The sequence below is a fragment of the Struthio camelus genome, chromosome 9, assembly GCF_040807025.1.
Source record: "Struthio camelus isolate bStrCam1 chromosome 9, bStrCam1.hap1, whole genome shotgun sequence".
Lineage (NCBI taxonomy): Eukaryota > Metazoa > Chordata > Aves > Struthioniformes > Struthionidae > Struthio > Struthio camelus.
Genome location: NC_090950.1, coordinates 5,508,714 through 5,530,739, shown reverse-complemented (window position 1 = coordinate 5,530,739; position 22,026 = coordinate 5,508,714). Strand labels below are relative to the sequence as shown.

The window sequence follows — 22,026 nt, the reverse complement described above, 5'->3', positions numbered from 1 at the left end:
ATTTATCAGGATAGAGTGTCAAAGCTTTTCTATCCTTTTCAGGTTGTAAAGTCAAGCTGTCAAAAAAAGAATTTGGGAAACACATACTAAAACATCATTATATGGCCTGAGATGATTTGCACTATTCAAGCCACAGCCTTAGTATCTAACTATAACAGAAAATTCACTCCTGTGGTCTCCCTGCTTTGTGTCCCTCAGTGAGGGCACCAGCTGCACGATCTCATCTTGGAAACCAGGTGAGTAAGTGGTCTCAGGCACACGCTGCTACAAGCACTTTTGCTCAGCAGCCGTGGCCCTGCTCAAAGCCATAACTGTGACTCCATTTTTCCCACCACGGAAACTATTTATTCTGAATTTGGTACATCAGCCTTTTTGTAAGTGGAGGCCCCTTCCTATTTCCCCAACATCCTCACGTTATCTACCTCCAACACCAAAACCAGTCATAGGTCAGCTCCCGACCTTTTCCCAGTCTTCTCATGGAAGAACAAGAACAATACAATTTCTGAAAATAATAAAAACGGCTTTATTAAACCCTGTGGGGCATCGTCCCCTTTCACATTGGCAACACTGCACAAGACAAAGCATTTTTCTACAAGCAATACATTTTGCTAAGTTGTTTTTAGTTGGTGACTCCTTGACTCAGCTCTTCAACAGTGAGCGGTGCTAGTTCAGCCTTGCTTGCACCCGCTGGGAGAAGCCACCTTTTAAAGCTTTTACATTAAATGCCATGTGATGTTCTGCATACTCTTCACCAGCTTTAGGAGTTGGTCTCTGTTGAAAGAAATACAGGTAGTTTAATATCCTGGCAATACAATGGCTCACAGATACCGCTACAGGTTTTAGTACAGCCCATTGTATCCAAAAGGTACCTCTAAAAGGTGCAGATGGAGGCAAAGAAGAATTTAAAACATGCACACACATCTTATCCATACTAGACTGTCAGCTTACTCTCCAGGTGATTTCAACATGTGATGCTGTATCCAGCAATGAACACAAAAGCCAGTGTCTCCTTATGGCCCTCATCTGCAACACAGAAATAAAATGTGATTTTTGCACTTGCAGCAAATATGGCACTCTGTTGCTGTAAGTAGATATAAGGCACTCTACCTTGGAGGGATCAAAAGGATCCAAGTAGTCTCAAAATCCAGGGACAAAGCTGTTTCCTTCATTACCTCCTGGTGGAAATACTACACTTCGTTAAAGAGAGAGAAGTGCCAAATTGTCTGTGAAAGGAAACGTGAGAGCAGAAACTCCTGGTGTCAGAGAGGAGAGCCACTGCTGCAGCGGGCCAAGTACTGCCACTTCCAGTGGGAACAACCTGACCCAGTGGACTGTCTCCTGAGGTCTTGACTCTGCTCCAACAGAATGGTCCAGCCAAGGCCAAGCTCAGGAGGAGTTTGTCTGTCAGCACAGACGCCCAGAACAGCAGTGTCCTGTCAGCGTGAGGAGTCTGTGAAGGATATCGCAGCTTTGTAAGATTCTCCGCTACACACCATTCACCTCAACCACCAGCACCACCATTTCCTGGCTGTCTGGGAGCAAGCCTAGGAAGCCACCTCTGACGCAGTACTCTGAATGAAGGTGCCTAAAGGCTCAGACTGAAGTAGGAAAGCACAATGGAGACAAGTGGAGTTAAGAAGCACAGACAAACTTCATGTACACATGAAGGGTCCAGTTCTGCTACTTTATGTAGACCCAAGTGCAGAGAGCTACTAAAAGAGTGGTCTCATTCCCACCCTTGGGAATGCTCCTCCTGTTATGCACTCAATCCAATCAGGAACTTGATCCAGGTGAAATATATATATATATATATATATATATATATTTTTTTTTTTTTTTAATTTCAGAGGTTAGATTTCAGCTATATGAGTTCCCTGGTCTGGCTTGCTATGTAGTCACACAGGACCTCACCCTGGGGGAGGTTGCAGGAAAGGGAGAGAAGATGGTCTTGTCCTTTTCAGTAGCAGCCTGCACTTCAGTTAGCTCAGAGAGCATGGAAACTCAGCTTCACATATCTGGCCTCCCAGACCAGAAAGCACACAGCACCCTGCTGAGGTCCAGATATTGCTGCAGTTGCTGCTTTGGGACACCAAGGGCCATCATCTGCGGCCTAATCTACAAAGATGTTTGTTTCTTGCCTTTATTCTTTCCACTAGGCCCTGAAAAATACAGGGGCAGCATGTGATTTGGGCAGAATGTCACCTATAAAGGCAGGTGACACATAGAACTGCCCTTGTCACCACCCACCAGGACGCTTGCAGGTTGTACCTAGATCGGCTCACTGGCAAAGAACAACTGGTTGACACTGTAGTCAGACACAGACACTGGTGAGCAGAAGAAAGTGCTAGGAAGAGTCCAGGAAACCACAACATCAGATCGTACACGCTCAGAAAACAATAACCATTACCTTTACACACTCACAAAATGGCATCAGACATCCACCGCTCACTACCTACTCTAGATTCTCCCAGCACCCCAACCCCTACCCAGCGGCCTTAAATCTACCAGTTCTCATCCCTCTATCTGTCTTAAGCACCAAACGCTAGGGCACATGTGCTACAGGCACCTTCCACACTCACCCTTTCATGTGCCTCCACAACTTCCTGGACATTGGTACGCCTAGTCTGGCCAGTTACTAGGCATGACATGTCTGCTGTCCTGCTCCACAGGAACGTGTTGATAATACTCTGATGCTCACAGTCATATTCAAGTGAATCTAAACATTTAAATCGATTCTTGTTACACATTTTCATAAAACATTACTGCAGTCGTCCAGGATTTGCCCAAAGCAACCAGAGGGTCTCTCTGCCATCTGTTCCTTACAGGAAAGGGACAAGTTTGTGCCTGCCAAAAAAAGATACCTCCCAGCTGCCAATATCTGGCAAAACTGGCCCCCATGCAGGCCCTGGCAACAGAACAGGAAACGCTTTCTAAGCCCCTGAACCCTCTTGGGATGCAGTTCCCATGAGCCTTTCCTTATTTGGATTTGTTACCTCTGCAGAGATAAAAACATCCTACATGTATACGTTTTTTCCAGATTCATACCCAATATGAGACAAGTTAAAGGGTGAAAAAGCACAAGTCTAACTCCTGACTGCTAATGTGGAACAAAGCTACAGAACAAAACAAACCAACAAAAATCCAACCAACAAAAAACCAACAAAAGATAGTCACAAAACTCAGACTGAGAAAGACAAGAGAGGCTTGCTGGCAAGAGTGAGAGGCAGGAGGGCTGAACTGGAGACCCATCTGTGCAATGGATGCTCTTTGCAGCACAGAGCAATCACAGACTCTCCACGCGTGACTTTCTCCAAGCAACAAAAAACTTCAGATATAAAGCCTGCCATGTCTCAGCAGCCCAGCAGAATTAGGAGTAACTTCACAGCTCTCAAAGACCAAAAAAAGGACCACTCTTGTTTTCCTTCATCAGGATTAAAAGCCAAAAATGGTTTTCTAGATTTGCTTAGGACTAGAAAGGATTGCTATTATCTTTTTGAATGACCTCTTGTACACACAGCCAGATTAATTTTCCCTGGGGAAGTAATTCTTAAAATAACTCATTACTAGCAATACCAAAACCAAATTTTTTTGGAATAACTGAAAAATTTGCTGATGGGAACAATGGAAAACAGAGGGTTGTTAGGGCAGCAATACAGGAGATCAAAGGAACGAGCGTACCGTCGTAATATACCGGGAATGGAACTCCGGAGCATCCTTCAGGAAGGTCAGGCCAGGATGCGTTTCCACCACATCCTGCAAGATAAGACCAAATACAATGAAATAGATTTTCTTCTCCTTTTATTTAATGTTTAGAAGTTATTGGGTTCACAAACCAACACTTTCTCTTACTTTTGAAACTGTATTTGCAGCATTAATGATAAAACCAAAATGATTTCTTTTTATTTATAAAGTGAACCTTGTAGAAGCACAAGTAGAATACATTTTCTGGGCAATACGCACCTGCTGGGCCATTTTGATTTACTTAGGGACAGAAAAACAAAGGAAGAGAGTTAGTGAGTTGATGAAAACGCATTTTTACTGAATGAGACAAAAAATTAGTTGACCATGCAACTATCTCTTCTCCAAAACCCTTTTTTGCATTCACTGAAGACATTGATATTAATATTAGTTAGATCTAAGTGTCAAAATAAAAACTTTTTGAAACGTTGAGGAAGTCGGGGTTTTTTTTTTTTTTTTTTATGTCCTCCACAACATTGAAAGCTCTTGTGAACCTTAGAATGCATACAGAGGGATTTTTCTCTTTCAAGATCAGTTTTTTGCAAGCCAAACACTGGCTCACAAAGTCAAATCTGCCAAGAAATGCATGACTAAAGATGTGGAGAAACTGCCCAGATCCTGAATGAATCATCTCAGATCCTGAATGAATCAGAATCTCTCTGTAACTGCTCCCTGACACCTCTGCTTTAAAAGAGGTGGTGTTCAAAACTTTGCCCTGTCTACAACGTGACATGGCAAAGAGACAGAGCAGATACAGTGTCCTTACAGCTGTAATATGACCAGATTTTGGCCATTCTAATATGATGGCTAACATGATGGTGTAATATCATGGTGCACTATGGCCAGTCTCTGATTAATTGAGAAACAAGATTGTACATGCCTTTGACTGCACCAGTAGCAAAAAAACAGAGCTGTTAACAACCACGAAAGGCAGCGTGCCCAGTGGAGAAAAGATGAAAAGGAGCATGAGAAATTTTACCCATCACAGTTCCAGGTTTGTTTAGGAGAGAGAAGTGTCCAGCACAGAGACAAAAATCTTTCTCCAGTAAAGCATCTCCACAGAGGTTTTGCACAGTGGGCAACGCAAAGTGAGCAATCCAGGGATATGTGGAAAAGCTCAGAAAAAAACATCAAAAGATGGTCAGAAGGACCTGATTTATGGAGAGACTATTATTTAAAAAAAAAAAAAAAAAAAAAAGGCGCTAAATTCATCCAGAGCCTGGCTAAATGGCCACAGTTAGAGAACAATACTTTGTTTCTACACTTGCTTTGTAAAGATACCACCACATGTGAATAAAACAAAATAAATGAAATCAAGATGTATAAGTTTTAGTCTGAATATTAGGAAAAAAACAGTGAGATTTACACAGCAACAGGTCTAGTGGCATATAAAGCAACAGGAACTGCAAAATTCTTTGCAAAGGTTTCTATGGGATGTTGCACCTGATAGTCTTGTTAGGCAAACTCAATAATAATCATACTTCCAAACAACTTTTAATAACTTTTCTAATAAGCTTTTATGTTGTGCTTGAATATCAACAGTGCCATGTATTTTTCCCCAAGAACAATCTAGAGAAATGGGGTGAATTTCAGCCTGGTTATCCAGCCCTGGCAAGTGCAAATCTTAAGACGACACAAGAGACTAAATAAAGTTTGACATTCCTCAGTGACTCTAACAGGATGTGCATCTGGTTGGCACTTATGCCAAGTAGCTCACTTAAAATGCTTATTTCTATTTCATTCCAAAATAAGCTCTACCCATGTGCTGTCCAACCAAAGGTCTGCACGGCCTTAGCGAACATTTAAAAACATGAGAATAAGAAAGTTCCAGAAGGAACATTGCTCCCTCCCCTCACCCATTCGCTGCTGAGCGGCTGCAGGTACCTGGAGCAGCGGGATGAAGTCCTCCTGCTCCAGGCAGTCACAGCCAGGCTTTGCTAAAAGGTATGTGAATCTGGATGCATCGTCATGACAGTTATGTAGGACTCTGCAAGAGAGATGAGAAGTTAGTTCAACTGCTTTGCATCCCACAGAACAATCACAAACCACAACTGGATTATAAAGTGCCTTATCATGTTATGCAAAACCTTTACAACATGAATTATGCACAGTTGACTTTATAACACTAGCACCCATTTTCTTCTTCAGCATCTTTCAGTAGCATCCAGGTGTTTCTGCCCAGTGGAGTTTTGTTTTAAGATTGCTGCAGTAAACAAGGTGTTTCTCACTGAAGACTGCACTCATTTTGATTCTTTAGAGAGAAAATTAATCAGTCTAATGAGATGCCACAACAGACAGGCTCTCTGGTTTAATTTTTGGTAATATCCTCAAATACGGAAGTGTAGCAGAACTGCAGTGACTAAACTTTTGAGAAGAAAAATCCCCCCCCCCCCCCCCAAAAAAAAAAAAGGACATCTCTTGTTAAGCATAGCACAGCTGGCTGCTGTGCACAGGAAGTTGTGAAGAACCGTCTAATCACAGAATTAGCAGGGCTGAGTATTCAGAGGCATGTAAATCCATTCCTTAGGATGACAGTTGCCACTGTGACCCTGATTCTTGTCTCTGCCCTCCTCTAATACAAAACAGTATCTTGGTCAGACGTATCACAATTACTTAATTCACTAGGAATAGAAATACTCATGAAAATGAGAAATTCCTTGACATTCACCAAATCACTACCGAACAGCTGCAATAGAAGAGAACGTTTGGATATATCAAACACCAAGTTGTTCATACAGCGTAAGGGAAGCATATCTGTGAAAATGCAAATGCACCGTTCGTTATGTACTTCTAGTGGCTACTTCCCTCAAAGTGTATGAGCTCATCATACTGAAACATACTACTGAAATGCCCCTAGCTGCCATTAATTCTGGCCTCTATCCTTACCAATAGCAGACTGTTTTTTAATAAATCTTTCAGGAAAAAGGAAAAAAAAAAAAAGACCCTAAAAATAAAACCTTTTTGATAAAAGTGATTGACAAGCAATCCTATTAGCTGCACATTCACATCATGACACTACACACACCAACTAACAGATAAATTCTTAATCAGCCACAGAAAAGAGGTGCTAACTTTTTTTTTGTTGTTTTAAATCAGGCACATATAAGATGAATCCCAAGTCCACATTTTAGCACCAAAATGAAGGACCTGATTTTCAGAAGTATTCCATATCCAGCAACTCTCACAAACTTCAAATGAGATCAGCAAGCACACAGCATTTTGGAAAGTCAGGTTGCTTACCAAGATGCTTAAAAATAGACTTCAGTGATTAAAGACGCCTGTTTTAAAATTATGGCTGTGTTCAAAAAGTTGCAGTCTAACATTATGAAGAACTCTGCTTTTATTTCTGACTATCATATTTCCAGAAAGCATTCTGGAACTGGCAGACAAGAGGAGGAAGGAAGAAAACTTTCTAAAAGAGCAATTAAAGTGAGGAAAGCTTACAAAAATGGCTTGGAAATGCTGTGGTTAAAACAAGACAGAAGAGGGGAATGACCGCAGTCTGCAAATATCTGAATGATGTGCAAGTCAGAGAGAGTGACACTATGTGGTATCATACATGAAGGACTAATTAGGACTAATTGGAAGAACCTAAAGGAGGAAAAAAAGTTGTCTGTCAAGAAGAATTTACTAATCACAGTCACCCCTAACCTTTTTGCAATTTTGCCAGGGTAACTAGAAGCTTTTTGGACAGTATTATCACAGGAAACACTTTGGAAACTCAGTGTTAGAGGCTATTCAAGAATCTGAAGAGTGACCTTTAAGTCAAAAAGTAGAACGCTCCCTAGATATGGGATGGAGACATTGTTCAGGTGTTCTACAGAGTAAAGTAAGACTGAATCACCCTGGAGGGAACAAAGATTAAGCAGGAGAATGGGTCTGTTCCATCTCATACCTCTGACTGAGCCTCATATATACAGAGCTCTTGATTTCAAAAAGAAGCTTCAATAGCAGCGTGCTGAAACGACTGAAATCCCACAAATTTATTATGCATCGTGCTAGAGAAAGGTAATAAAAACTATTAAAGCTCTCAGAGTTTGGCCCCCTTGTAATATTATCTACCTTCTGCTTCTTTATTTTATACTCCTTTCTGCCCTAATATATTATCAGATGCTCCCAATTCCCAGGCCCAAATAGTACTTATTCAGTGCAGCAGTGTAGCAATCAGGCCTCAGACAAACGTCGCCCAACACTACTGGGGTCTGTCAGCTATTTCAGAATAGCTGACATTTTTCTAGAGAGTGGGTTAGTGTATTCCATACACCAGCCAGACCAACACGTTTAATCACCTACATAATTGATGCAAAGTCTGCTGACGCAGCATGGAAACAGGTGTTTAGGGAATTATACAGAATAAACATTTAGCTCATGGAGATTTTAAGCCTTTTATTTTCTTTTAAAGGAGGACAATGATTTGAAAAGTCTAGTGGAAGAAAAACAAAAGAAGAGAGACACTTGTAGGGCAGGCTGTTTTTCTTCTAGAAGGAAAGTTTTGCATTCTGCTATACTCACTTTCTCCACATGGTTACAAATGAGTGTACAGATACACATCCTGTCCTTTCTCCTCCGGATGCAGTGAACATAGGTGCTTTCCAATAGAGTGGGCAGCCACATATCTGTAGTGAAACACAGGAACAAAGAGGAATACAAAAGCAGTTACAAGAGCCTGCTTGTTTATAGACTGAATTCACTGTCAAAACTTTCGCATAGGGAAAGCAAAACAATAGTAATGAGCAGTTTATGCCCAAGAACTGCCTTCGGTTGGAAATTGCCCCCTCAAGCAACACTGCAAGAGAATCCATAGGTCACCTCCAGATTAGCGGGAGAAGTGACCGCAAAGAAGGTAACCGGCACAATCTGAAGCCACAGAGGCACCCTAGGTTTCTGCTGTCTTACAAGCATAGCTATATTTCTGTCCCTCCCTAGTTATGTAATTGGTATTTGGTAAGAAATCTGAAAGAACCATTTTGCAAATCAGAGCAAGATGCAGCACACATCAGATGTGACCAACAGCAATCTCCTCCCAGGGAGCCTTCAACTGGGCTCCTTTTTGTTTACTATTTTCTTAATCTAAAAAATAAAAATATTCAGCATAAAAGCATATTGGTTCTTTTTTCCCCACTAAAAATTAGAACAGCTGTAAATTATTTTATTAGTTTTAGTTTCAGTCTTTGTCCCTCTCTCCAGAGGATGAGAAACCCAGACAGCAGTTACCTTAGCAATTTTCCCCATTTCACAGACGTTAGCTTTCTCATCTTCAAACTCTGTAAAGGCTTCTTCAATCCTGGCAATGACCTCCTCATGATTAGTGCAGACATTCGGAAGTCCTTTGGGGAAGTAGAAACGTGGAATGTTTATGGGCAAAGGGGTGCTGCTGGTGGCTTTATTCACAGGCAGAAGAGCACACGGGCTAACCACTGAGTTCAAAGGGACTGAGGATGAAGTTCCAGGCTTCTTCTCTGGTTTATTTTGAACCTGAAAATAAAAGGAGTTACATAAATACTTTTCAACAGCATGGCACATAGAGCAGAGAGGAAAATAACTTGCGCTCTAAATGATTAGGAAAAAATTAAAACTCATCAACAATCAAGTTATAGCACAGAGATATAAAAATGTATGTCTTAAGTGACAAATTTAAAAATTACTGCAATGTCAAACACTGCAAATTCAGGACACGCCACACGTAAAGCTACTTGTATGGAGTTTCTGTGCTGTTTATGTACGTAGCCACATAAAGTTACACTGTTTAATTGCAGGAGCGCACATACTACAATTTTAACAGTACCCTAGAATGAGGACGATGTTTGGTATTTCTTCTTACGTTGGTCATGTCTTTTCATCCTGGCCCATAAAGAGCACAGCATCAAAATCTGTTTGTTAATTATTTCCCCTTAGAGCACTTGTTCACCTAAGTGTCTTGCCTCATATATGAGCAAATTGACTTTCACAGCACCAACATTTTCCACCTCCTGGGAATATCATTCCTTTTGCCAGATGCAGTATCACCTCATAGAGAAATTAAGACCACGATTTGCGTGACTCTCTTCTAAATTTCAGGAAACCTGTGATTCTGCACCCAACTTGCAAGATCCAAGACCTGATTGCGTTAGAGATAAAGTGCTGGCATTTATACTATAGCAATGCTGCCTTTTATACTAGCAATTACGAGCAGGCCGCGGTGCTAAAAATTGTTGGGCACCCAACATGACACAGCGCACACAGTTGGTACAACATACAACAGGTCCGTTTATAACTCCAGTTGGGAAAGAATCCTTTTGCAGGCTCAGACCCACAGGTTTCCCCGAATCAGCACCTACGTCATTTGCTGAAGAGCAGGCAGAAAACCGGGAACTGAAACTAGACCTTCTGCATGCCTGTTCAAAGACCATCTTTTCTCCCACGCCCACCCCCTCTTCTTTCATTAGCTCATCCCCCCATCACTCCTCTCCTGTCTATAGCGAATGTAATGTTGATATGGCAACCCCAACTACATCATCTTTTTATCTGACCTCTGGAATCTAATTTTGTCCATGAATGTTTTTCATAAAGGATAGTGGAAAGTATAGCTCGGAGGCTATTTGTATTTCTCACATACGTAATGAGATCCTAAAATAGATAATGTTTCAGACATGGAAAACAATATTTTTTAAACTCTTTAAAAGTAGTTAAAGTAAAAGCAGCAGAAGACAGATGTTGGAAAGTCCAGGAACAAAGAATTCCCTACTCCCCCGTGCGCACACACTTTTCTTGGGAAAAGGCAATAGGCTTGCCTATTGCACAATGATTCAAGTGCAAGAGTTATTAATAACATAATAACGTATCTGATAAGAGGCCAGTAAGGAAGCAGTCAAGTAACTACAACTTCGTTACATTTACTCCTAATAGTTCAAATCAAAATCATTTTAGGATGAAGCAGCCAAGTCTAAGTTCACTAAATACAGATGAACATTATGACAACCCGATCAAACTCTTTGCCTTATTATTTTCCAGAAGCTCGGAGCTTTTCTCGTAACACTTGCTGAATACACCAACTTGCTATTGGTTTGCTTTCAAAAGGTAAAGTAGTGAGAACTGCGAAAGCTTCCTTAAGCCCTGTTTTCTCTGCAGCTTAAAATACCTTATAGTCTGTTTTTCAGGGACCTGTAAAACAAGAGATGGGGGGATTTTCTACTTGCTGCACTCCTCTTTCTTTTAGCAGAGAGAACCTCTTCCTTCTCCTGCTTGCTGTCTCCTTTCAGGAGCAAGAGCCTGGGGGCTCGCACACACGGCAGCTCGAGCTCACTTCCATACTGCAACTGCTCTGTATGCAACGCATTAACCTGGAGCCTGGGTTTCTTTAAATCTTCCTCCTCTCTCACATCTGGCAACACGGGAACTGCTGAAGATCGTTTTCAGCCTTCAGGATTCCTGATTCTATCAATCCTGGTACTCAGAGTCAGTATGGTCCTCAATAGTGCCCTCAGTCTTCGAGGAGCAAGCCTGATTACTGCCATCTGCTCTTCTGCCCATCTCCCTCGACATTTTTCTGCTCTCCCACACGGTGCATTTCTTTGTGTCTAATCCAGAGTGACGCTGGAGCTCAGAGGGGGCCAGGAGGGAGGGCCAAAGGGTCTGAAGCTCAAAGTAAACGGAGATATTACGGGGGCTGAAGACAGCTGTGGGACACAGTAACGGAGCTGCTGCTAACACTGGGGCTGGTACTGACTGGAGCTGAAGGTGAGAGGATTAGGTCCCACGCTCACTGCAAAGCGCATCAGGAAAATCTGGGATGATCCAGAGGTTAACATCGGTGGACACTGAAGACAACAGTGCGGCTGTGGTACTGGGGCAGGCAGGTCTGACTCTGAAGAGGGGACTTTGTTTGACACTGCAGGAAGGGGACCTGGGAGGGTCGCACGGGTAGCGGAGAAGTTGGTCACCGAATCGGGCCTTGGCTTGCAAGTCAAGTTAGTGATTTGGCTCTGAAGAGGACTTGGGCAAATCATTTCTTCCTCTGCAATCCTCCCACCCCCGTCTGCCCTGTCTAGCTAGTGAGTTTTCCAGCCATGACCAAACTCTAATAGTTTTATTCCCAGGACTCCAGCAGAGGGGAAAATCCCCGCTGGAGTCTTAAAGCATTACGCTCGTACAAACAATACCAAGCTGAAACAGGCGCTGAGGTGCCAAATTCAGTCACTTAAGTCCTATAATAATGAACGGGTTTATTGCTCATGCACACATGCACCCCTAGCTGCCAGGATTGCGAGGAAGAGCTAGAGGAAAAAAAAAAAAAACGACTCATATTCAGTATAAAGGTCCACAAATCCAAAGACACCAAAGAAATATACTGTTTTGTTTAAAGGATGTTGACTCTTTTTAACATTTGAATTGACAAAGATGCCCCCACTCCCTTATAATACCACAAGAGAACGATAAAATCGTTCAGACAGAGGGCAAAGAGACATCCCCAAAGGATACCACAGCACTGTGCCTCTTTTGTCCCCTTCTGCACATCACACATCCCGACACAGCACAGGACCCGAGTTGAACATCCTGCAACACGGCTCAGCTACTTTCCCCCAGAGCCAGGCCTGGCCAGGCCTCCACCTTCTGAAAATGGGGCAACTCATTTTCCCCCAGGTACTGCCAGAGTCAGCAAGGCTTGACCCCAGCTCACATGAGCCAGAAGTCAAGCCCCTAGAACCTCCAGTAATTTCCTGATGCTCAACCCCAAGGCAAAACAGAAGTTAGACATCTACAGTGTAAATACAGGGAATGCTGCTAAGCCTCAAAGAAGCAGGGAACCAGTTCAGACGCAGGTTTGCTGCTGCGTCCCTCCTAGGCAGGCTAAGCCACCAACTCCTGCTCAGTCCATGGCAAACAAGGCAGAGGCACAGCTCTTGGGTGGCTTTTTTCCCACAAGGTCCTACTGCAGGACTAGAAAGAGCATTTTCTGAACTTTGTTTTACTCCTCCTCATTTAAGAGGTGAGCTGCTTACAATGACATGAAGAAAAAAAACAAGTGGAAGCTAGCTTATGAGAATACTGTTCCTAGAACAATCTATCCAGTTAATTTTAAGTTCACATCATTTTGAGAAGATCCTTCCACGACAGGTATAACGAGATGGCAGCCACTGTGAAGGCAGCAGGGAGTTTGTTACAAATGTGAAACTACTTGTGAAAAATAAAGAAGTGATATGAGGGAAAATTCCTTAGCAATTCCTTGGCAGGAAAAAAAGCACTGTTTCTTATTGAAAGAGGTTATCTTTAAACACTATATGCTTAGTAGAACACACTTTTTTCCAACAGGGATGTGCACTGTCAGAGAGGACATTTAAGGAAGTAAACTACAAATGCTATAATAACTCTTTTAGCTTTGCTACCAATAGCTAACAGGCCAACCTTCTTGTTTTTTCCTGAAAAGGAAAGCGAGATTAAAAAAAAAGTTTAATACTGCTCTACGACGTGGTTTAAATTACCGTACCTAAAATCTGTCAAGTGCATCCCCTTTTGCCAGTCATACAGCTTATTTATGGACAGACTAAAATAGTGACATCCACATTATAAATAAACTAGATAGAACTACAGCCTCCTCATAGTTACACAAATAAAGAATGGAGACTAAAAAATTGCCATCCAAGGTTGTCTCTCAGGGACCCTGCTAGCTGCCTTGAGAGCGCCAGCTCCTGCAGGAAACTCCTGAGAAGGAAGCAGCATCACATCAGAAGCTCCAATACCTTCTTTTCTTTTCCCCCAGCCCCAATCTCCACGGGATCCTAGAGGCTAAATTTACCAGTTTCTTGTTTTCTTCCAAACAAGATTCTCTCATCTTCCCTTTGTAGGGTACAGTAACTCAACCCAGTTTCTAGCAGCCCACAGTGCTGACTTAACGGCTCCTTCCACTTTGTCCCTGTCTGCTGAGGTCTGATAAGTGGACTGAGGCCACCCTCAAGGATCACCAGTTCTCCAGAGCTGGCTTGCATCAACAGCCTAAAACACTCTTCCTTTCCTTCCGTGAAGCTCTTCGTCCATCATTATACCTCTCTGCTGCCTACCATCCAACTCTAAGCAGAGTGAGAAGCGCAGAGGTTCACATGCGCATGGCCCCCTGACAACGTGAAGAAGAGAGGTTATGAGAAAATGTATTTCTGGATAGCATCGCTTCTATTATAAGTTATAAACTCACCAGCAGAAGTAAACTCCCAACACAGCAAAGCACAAATGAAAGAGACCCTATCTGAGCAAGAGAGTCACAAAAGGATTTAGGTGGGAAGGGACACAGGGCTAACTTTAAGGCTAGATTTCTACTTCCTCAGGGTCTTGTCCAGCTGACTGGTGAAAATACAGAACCCACGTGCCTCCATAGCTGCTGATAAATGGACCCACAGATCTTACACATTCACTTCCCAGGACCTATACACTTCAGCCCACACCTCAAACGTCTCCCTGAAAACCACACAGATGAAACAAAACCACCAGCACACATCCAAATTAATTCAGAGGGACAACAGCGGGCATAAACCCCACTCCTCAAGAGAGCCCCCGTTGCGTCTCTTATCTGTTCTGATTTGCAGATGACACTTACCTAGGGGGGAGGCTGACATGATGAAAAGCAGAACCTCAGGCACAAAAGACCTCGACAAACTATTCAACAATTTCCACGATGAAAAGCACCAAGTTCCGCACCTGGGCACAGCAACCCTGAGCATCGGTCCAGGCTGGGAACCCACTGGCTGAGCAACAGCCCTGCTGAAAAGGATGCGGGGGAGATGGTGGGCACAAGGTTGAACATGAGCCAGCAGAGTACTCTCATTGCAAATATGACAAATTGCATACTAGGCGGCATTAGGAGGAATGGGGCCGGCAGAACAAGGGAGGGTATTGTACCCTTTGCCTGATACTAGTGAGGCTGCCTCTGGAATACTGTGACCAGTTTTGGGCCCTCAGTTCCAGAGGGATGGGGAGAAATCAGAGGGGGATCTGTAGAGAGCAACTCAGAGAGCTAGGGGTCAGGAGCACGTGGCCTCAGCAGGAGAGGTTGCAGGGTCTGGGCTCGTTTAGCCCGGCAAAGAGGAAGCTAAGGGGTGTGCTAATCACAGCCGGCAGCTATTGAAAAGGAAGTTACAGAGATGATGGAGCCAAACTCCTCCCTGTAGTGGTATGTGATATGAAAAGGGCAACAGGCACAGGCTGCAGCTTGGACAGTAGGAAGAAGTTAACTGAGGGTAGCACAGCACTGGAAGAAGTCACTGGAAAGGGGCTGGGGCAATCCCATCCTTGGGGGGTTTCAAGACTCAGCTAGACAAAGCCAGAGCTGACGTGACGTCGCGTTAACAACGGTCTTCCTTTAAGCGGGAGGTTGGATTAGAGACCTCCAGAGGTCCCTTCCAACCAACACCAACATGGAAGGCTTCCTGATCCTTCCACAGAGAGCCCTGCAAAAGATGAGCACGAGAACTGAAATTCACAACTCTGAAAAGAGATACTGCTTTTATAAAACACTTTCTTGCTCCCTTCCCTTCTGGTTAACACCGACGTGTTCCATGGACTACCTGTCACTCCTCTCTTCCCTATCACCATCTCATTACCACTCCTCCTGCCTGCACTTTTTTCTGTACTTAGCAAGTCCAATTACCTTTATTTTCAGGTCATCTCACTGACACACATATTCAAGCACAAGATATAGGTCTGTGAGAGACACAAATTAACAGCTCACTGCTGCCAAGAGGGAGAATTGCCCGTCCTGTCCTCCACTCCCAAACACACATGCTGTTGCTGCTTACCTAGGGCCAGCTCTGGAGCTTGCCAGTCCCTCTGTGAACTGTTAACTCCCTTGGAAAGGCAGAAAAACTGAGCTGCGATATACGGGCTGATATTCTAGCATGTTAAGCCAGCACACGGAAAGGTCCATACTGTCCCAGTGAGAGCAGGCATGACCACATGGTGAGGAAGGAGCAAGAGGGAACAAGCAATGGAAGAAAGAGAAAAGGTAGCAAGACCTCCTCTTTCGAGCGGCAACACTGCATCGGTTCACTTGCCTTGGAAGTGCAGCCCCAAAGCAGTTACTCCCAACACGTGTTAAGCAGCGAAAGTCACTGCTCCTACTTCAGGCCAGACAAAGGCCTATATACCAAAGGCTTATCATTTTTTCCCAACTTTTTCAATACTACTAAGAGATCTTTCCTCTTGCTGCAAAACATATCCTGATTACATCCTTAGGTAATCACGGCTAACACACAACTATTCTAACTCTGGATAGTGAACTTCCTTAGCTGTGCTGCATGGTTCTTGTTAATCTCATCCAAATTGCTCACGGTCCCCACCCAAGCTATTACTACACATCATTACTTCATGCAATTCTCCTCATGGGAGTGAAAAGACATGTTCCAGAGATTAACCTTGTACATCTACTTTAACCTGTCACCAGAAAGCATAAAACCAAAAGGCACTCCATGCTACAATACGTTCTGGAGCTATTTTAATAGCTGTTTCTCAGGAAACAGCTGCACCACTGATAATTTCAACTTTTAAACTTCCATACTGGGTCATTGATTATTTAAATATCGGCAGAGCTCAAGACGGGAGGATTTCAGCGTGCTGTAACCCTGCAAACCTGGGACAGCTACAAGCCCATTTGGTGCCCCCAGCATAGCTCACTCCAGTCTTTTGCCAGTTGTCCCAGGCAGTGGGTACAGCAGCTTCACCAAGAAATACAGCCTTGGTACAATTTCCATTGCTTTGGCCACATCTTCAGAGTGTCTAGAAAATAGCACAAAGAAGCACCTTGTGATGGTAAAAGCCTTGCCAAAGCCAAGTTGCTGGTCTATACACAAATTTGTACAGCAGAGAGCGTGACCCAGTCAATACAGCTGAACGTTGTGGTCATTCTACGTACAACACGAGACATTCGGAGCAGAGAAGAAACATACACAAATAGGGTTTTTCTCACAGAGAACGCAGTAAAGATCTAATAGTCTTCAGCTATTTCTCCCTATTAAATCACTGCCCTTGCTGTTAAATTTTTTCCCTTGTTTACAAAGACATTTTAACTCTGCACTCTAAGCCTGGAAAGTTTATTTTTAAACCTGCTGGTATCTAGCTGCAAATAACTTGCTGCAAATAGAAACGCCTAGAGGGGACACAGTTTGATTCTCCGATCCAATTAAAAAAAAAAAATACAAAGCAATAGAAAAAGAAAAAGAAATACCACGCATTCAAACCTGGGCCTGCTGGAATGACTTCAGCCTCTTCTTGAATCGAGATGGAAGAACAAAATCACAGCCCTTTGCAAGGAAAGCTAGCTCCCCTCCTAAGTCTGGGTCCCTCCGCAGAGAACTCTCCTTGATCATCATCCTGGTGAGCTCCTAAGCAGATGTTTTCCCCTTCCAGAAGAGGCACCAGGGACTCTGTGGGAGACCACGTCAAACCCAGTAGGTTGCTTTCTTGGTTTTGATTTTTACAGGCAAAAAATGGCAAATGGCTTCATGTAGAAACATGCTATGTCTTCTCTCTCCTCACAAGGAGAGCATCTAAAGATTGTATCTCATTCCTGAGACCAGACCTCCTTTTTTTAAACTGATATTCAAAGTATCTTTCAGTACCACCAGGGTCTTCTGCCTTCTTGTAACACTTTAATTGAGAAACATGATCTACAACAGAATCTATTTCCCTGCTGGCTAAACGACAGACGATCTGTCCTTGGCTTGTAATAGGCCAGGGGTAATATGGGAAAGGAAGCACCCACCACCACTACCAAGAGTGCTAAAATTAGACATGCTGCAGAAGTGGCTAAATATACCATCTTCCCCAATAGCTCTTACTTTATGTGCTTCAGTGCTGAAACCTGAGGTGCAAATTTGCATCAGTCAGCCTCAGCCACAGCTAAACCACATGCTTTCAGCCAAGGCCTGTGTGCGTATGATGTTAGTGGCTTGAGGTCCCTGCTTCTGAGGTGATGAAGCAGAAGAGCAGCATTAACTCCACTCTAGATCAAAGGCTATAATTTTTAGAAAACCTCAGTTTTTCCTTCTTGCTTGGAAAAAGCAAATCATCTAGTTCCTTTAACACCAAACAAGCACTTAAGGATGACCTTAAGTATAATAGACTCAGGCATTCTGAAGCAGTTCTTAATCAGATGGTTTTATAAAGACACCAAAACACGTCATCCTTTTTATTCACTTTTCCCATAACTCTCACAAGACCCAGGCTGCTCCACAAGCCAAACGCAAAGTGACTCTCAGCAGGTAATAGTCCATTCTGTCTCTACAGGACCCTGAACAGACAGACTTCAAACTTTTGCTCACTTTGTCCAGGCTTGCTAAAAGTGTGTTCTCCCTTTCCTAATAGGATAGCAGCGCTGAACTGTAAGCCTAACAACAGCCTATGTCCAGTTCTTACTCTACAAGATGAACAAGAGCCTAATCCCATGGTCTGCTTTCCCTGCTTGACTGTAGAAGTCCCAGATACTTTACCAGTTTACTTTCCAAGTCTAGTAACATACAACAACACCAGGTTCCTAGCCAGCAGGCTTGTTATTAAAATACTCCATTTGAAACCAAAAGAAATCTTGTGTGGGACCAAAAAGGCTGTGAAACTCCCTGGGCTACAGACGGACATAGAAACAGCCTATCCAAAAGGATGCTCTTATCATCATAGATTCACAGAACACTTTCTTAAACAATCCTCAAATGAAACAGCTTACACAACAACTCAGTGCAGAGGCAGACCACCGACTCGCTGAGATTATCAGTGACTGTATGCTGGCATCGCCTCAGCGACTCGAGTGAGGTCGCGATGCGAATTTAACACTTCGGCAGGAACATACCATTTGTAGTGCAAGAATGTGCAATATAAAGCTAAAGCTGCTACTGTTAATATTTGTGTATCTCAGAACAGCTGTACTGAAATGAGTGACAAGATGACCTCTGAGCAGCAGCAGCGCAGCACCGTCAACTAGAAGCTGCAGGCATGCCACTTGGCACTCAGTTCTGAGGGCATAAAAACATAATGTGAAAACATACGAAGGGCCTCAGAGGTTCAGACTGAGAACGTGCGTCCGCCTAGACCAGCACCTTGGTTCCAAGAGCGGCTACAAGCCAGTGCCTGGAGAAGAGGAAGAACAGGGCAAGCTTAGATGATACTTCCTCTGAGTACTCTTCTAGCCTCCAACTACTGCAGCTGACGGGGTTTTCCGAATTTGATGTGGTTTATCCATTTACTAACCTCTCAAGTACTTGTCCAGTCTCCTTTTGCAGCAGCACACACCTTTTGCATCCACAGCACCCTGTAGCAAGGGTTTCCACGCGTTGGCTAGCTGGTGCATGAAGAACATCCTCCCTTCATTTATTTTGAACCTGGCTCCTCGACCGTCATTTGGTAGCACCTAATTCTTACGTCACAAGAGTAGGAGAATAATCAGCCCCTATTGACCCCCTCTATGATACTGATGATTCTATCATAGACCTTCCAAGACTTTCCAGGATGACAAGCACCAGTTTACTTTGCCAGTTTACTTTACCAGTTTCCTTGTATGGAAGACATTATGTGGCTTTGTTCACCCTTACCGTCCTTCTCAGGATCTTTTCCAGCTCTAACATACTCTTTTACAATGAGGGGACAAAAAACTGAATGCAGTATTCAAAGGTGTTATCAGATGAGCTCTTGGGCAGTTAAACAGGGTACCTAAAGTAGAGGAAGAGCACTGGTAACCTCAAAAAACATAAGTGATCCGGAGCTTGGGCTTGCTACATCCGAATTTCAAGTTTTTGCAATATAGCAGGTTCCAAGCATGTTACTTGTGATCCCCAAAACACACAAGGACAGGATGCATAGACACAGAAACATTCAGTACTGTGAGAAATTGACAGCTTATATCAACAATTTCAGAGTCAACTGGACAAAATCAGCAGCATAAAAAACTTGGATCAACAGCCTACGGATCAACTGAACAAAACAGTCAAATTTAGAAATTACTCTTCACTACAAGTGACCCCCTTTAAAGCGGGAAGGTGAGAGATGTCACATCTAAAGAGGTATCTGATTGCCTTCTTTGGCCACCAAAACATAGAAAGAATCTCACCTGCACCTAATGCAGGAGGCTTAGTCCAATTAAGATTTGGATAATTTATCATCACAGGACTTAGCTGTACCCCAAAGTCGGGCTGCAACAATTCAATGCACTCTGTACAGCTGTGAAGGGCATCAGCTCCAACTGTTTCCAAAACATATTTAACTTCTCCAGCAACAGCACAACTTTTTGTTGGTTTTAGAGTCAATGAGGCTGAACAACTCAACATGTATCAGTAGGCCTTGTTTTACCTACTTTTTGATGTTCACTTTAACATAAGTCAACTTCATGCAAGCAGAGCCTGTGCATCTCCCTTGATCACAGAGAGCACCCATGGGCCATGAACATCCCCCTAAGTGTTCAGTATTAGTTCTTTTAATTCTTTAATTAATCTAATTTCATTCTTTTCCATTGTCTTTTATTCTGAGATACTTTTCAAGACTCATTTATTGTTTTCATTTATTTTAATAACTGCTATGAAACAAAATTGTCTTTTTTAAAACCATTTGGGTTTAGAAAGCATGAACAATTGATGCTTGAAAAGAGCATAGATATATATGCAGCTTAATTGGCAGATATAAGCAACATCTGATCAAAACAATTTTGAGTACGTGCATATGAAAACTGACTTTTCTGAAAAGTTTTCTATTATATTTTGAAGGTATTTTAAGAAAAAGCAATTGTTTCAGGTCAAAGCCACTGCGATGTTAGAGAAGACACTTTTCGTAGTTAATTGCCTCACACAAATTCCTTCAGAAGCATATCATTAAAGGCGCACAATGAAGCGCTCCGAATTATGAAGCAGCATCCTGAAGGGGCAGAATTATGCTGCTGCCAAGTCAACTTTACATGATTATGAAACAGTCTTTAATTCCACTCGGAGCCATCTTCAGGCCAACCACTATAAGTACGCAACACAGACATTTTGACGCATAAAAGTGAGGTGCATGCCTCGAGGACAATGATTCAGAGCACAGACGTTAAGAACACTTCCAAAAGCCTCAGCGGTGTCCACCTTCCCCTCCACACTAGTCATACCGGCCAGTCAGGCTTGGGTGGATGCTACCTAGAGTCACCCAGAGGAAACACCAAGCAGCAGGGACCGGCCTCAGGGTGCCTGAATCAGGGCTCCACCACTAGAGATGGGATGCAGTCACACAGGACGGTCTGAGACCTTTTATCAACCCAGTGTCACTATAAAGGGAACATCCTGTTCCCCCACCCTCTGCTCTCACATCCACAATCCCTGTCCAGAGGCAGCTGTTCCATCCATTTGACCCAATGTGAGCAATTCCACTTGCTAATCTGGCAGAAAACTAATTTAACCTCAATTTACATTTCATATACAGGCATCAGAGAAGATTCAAAATCATGCAATAGGAAGCAGAGGCATGAGGAAGAAAGAAACGAGAAGCAGGGTTGCTTCTTCTGGCTCACTGCACCATGAGTAATCTTCTGAGAAAGAGACACCCAACAGAGGAAGCACATGAGAGAGGCCTCTTTTTGCATCAAACCCTCGTCTCTGCTCCCCAAGTTATTCACAAACTTCATCCAAGAGCTCTTAAAATAAAATGCATGAGTAGGACTTGGAACAGAGCCCTGCACTGTTCAAACTTGATTCTGAAAACAGAATCGATAAGTTTCTTACAGACTTTTCTAGGGTTCTCTCACTTGAGCACTGAGCAAATACAAAATTGCAAGCATTAAGTAAGTAAGTTTGAAGTACTTTGTCAAATTAGCCATCCTTTGCAGGTAGCAAACCAAGGGCATGGAGAGATTAAAGGCAAAAATACGCACCACCAACTTTTCAGAGGATTGCGCATGAGACAGCATTTGCCTTTTGACTTCCCAAAACCCTGACACTTTGTAACTTTGCAAACCACATCAGAGAATCCCAACTTCTGCACACAGACAATATTATAGAAAGCTAGCATGTACTCTGGGTTTTCCTCTCCAGAAAATTTCATTCTCTCGGCCCAATCTCTACCTTTCTTGCTGTTTCCTCCCATTCCCTTTTCATCTGCCAGTCCAACCAGGCTTTGCTCCTTACTGCCCTCCCATCTGGGGGCACCCCAGATCTGGGGTCTTGTTCCACCTGCAGCTAACATCTTCCCTTGCATCCCTAGGCACCAAGGGGTGGCAGGGTCACGAAAGATGGAGGAGCTAGGGGGTCCTGGCTTCCCCCACTGGGTTCAGCCCTCTGCATTGCGCCTCCGAGGACAGTGTAAAAGGCACCTTCTCAG

At 43.3% G+C, this 22,026-nt stretch overlaps 1 protein-coding gene across 8 annotated transcripts in view; it reads right to left on the bottom strand.

The window, feature by feature from the left end:
- The window catches only part of LOC104154201 (serine/threonine-protein phosphatase 2A regulatory subunit B'' subunit alpha), a 58,248-nt gene that overhangs the window by 15,981 nt on the left and 20,241 nt on the right, over window positions 1-22,026 (bottom strand). For 5 of the 8 annotated variants that reach the window (XM_068954121.1, XM_068954118.1, XM_068954119.1 and 2 more), the window contains 4 exons: window positions 8,953-9,213; window positions 8,251-8,354; window positions 5,623-5,725; window positions 3,679-3,753 (listed from right to left, as the gene is read on the bottom strand). In XM_068954121.1, the coding sequence (XP_068810222.1) occupies window positions 3,679-3,753; window positions 5,623-5,725; window positions 8,251-8,354; window positions 8,953-9,213 (543 nt within the window). Of the gene's footprint in view, window positions 1-504; window positions 772-869; window positions 1,024-1,066; window positions 1,451-3,678; window positions 3,754-5,622; window positions 5,726-8,250; window positions 8,355-8,952; window positions 9,214-22,026 lie in introns of those variants that run through there. The other 3 variants (XR_011142783.1, XR_011142784.1, XM_068954122.1) reach the window with 3 other exon arrangements.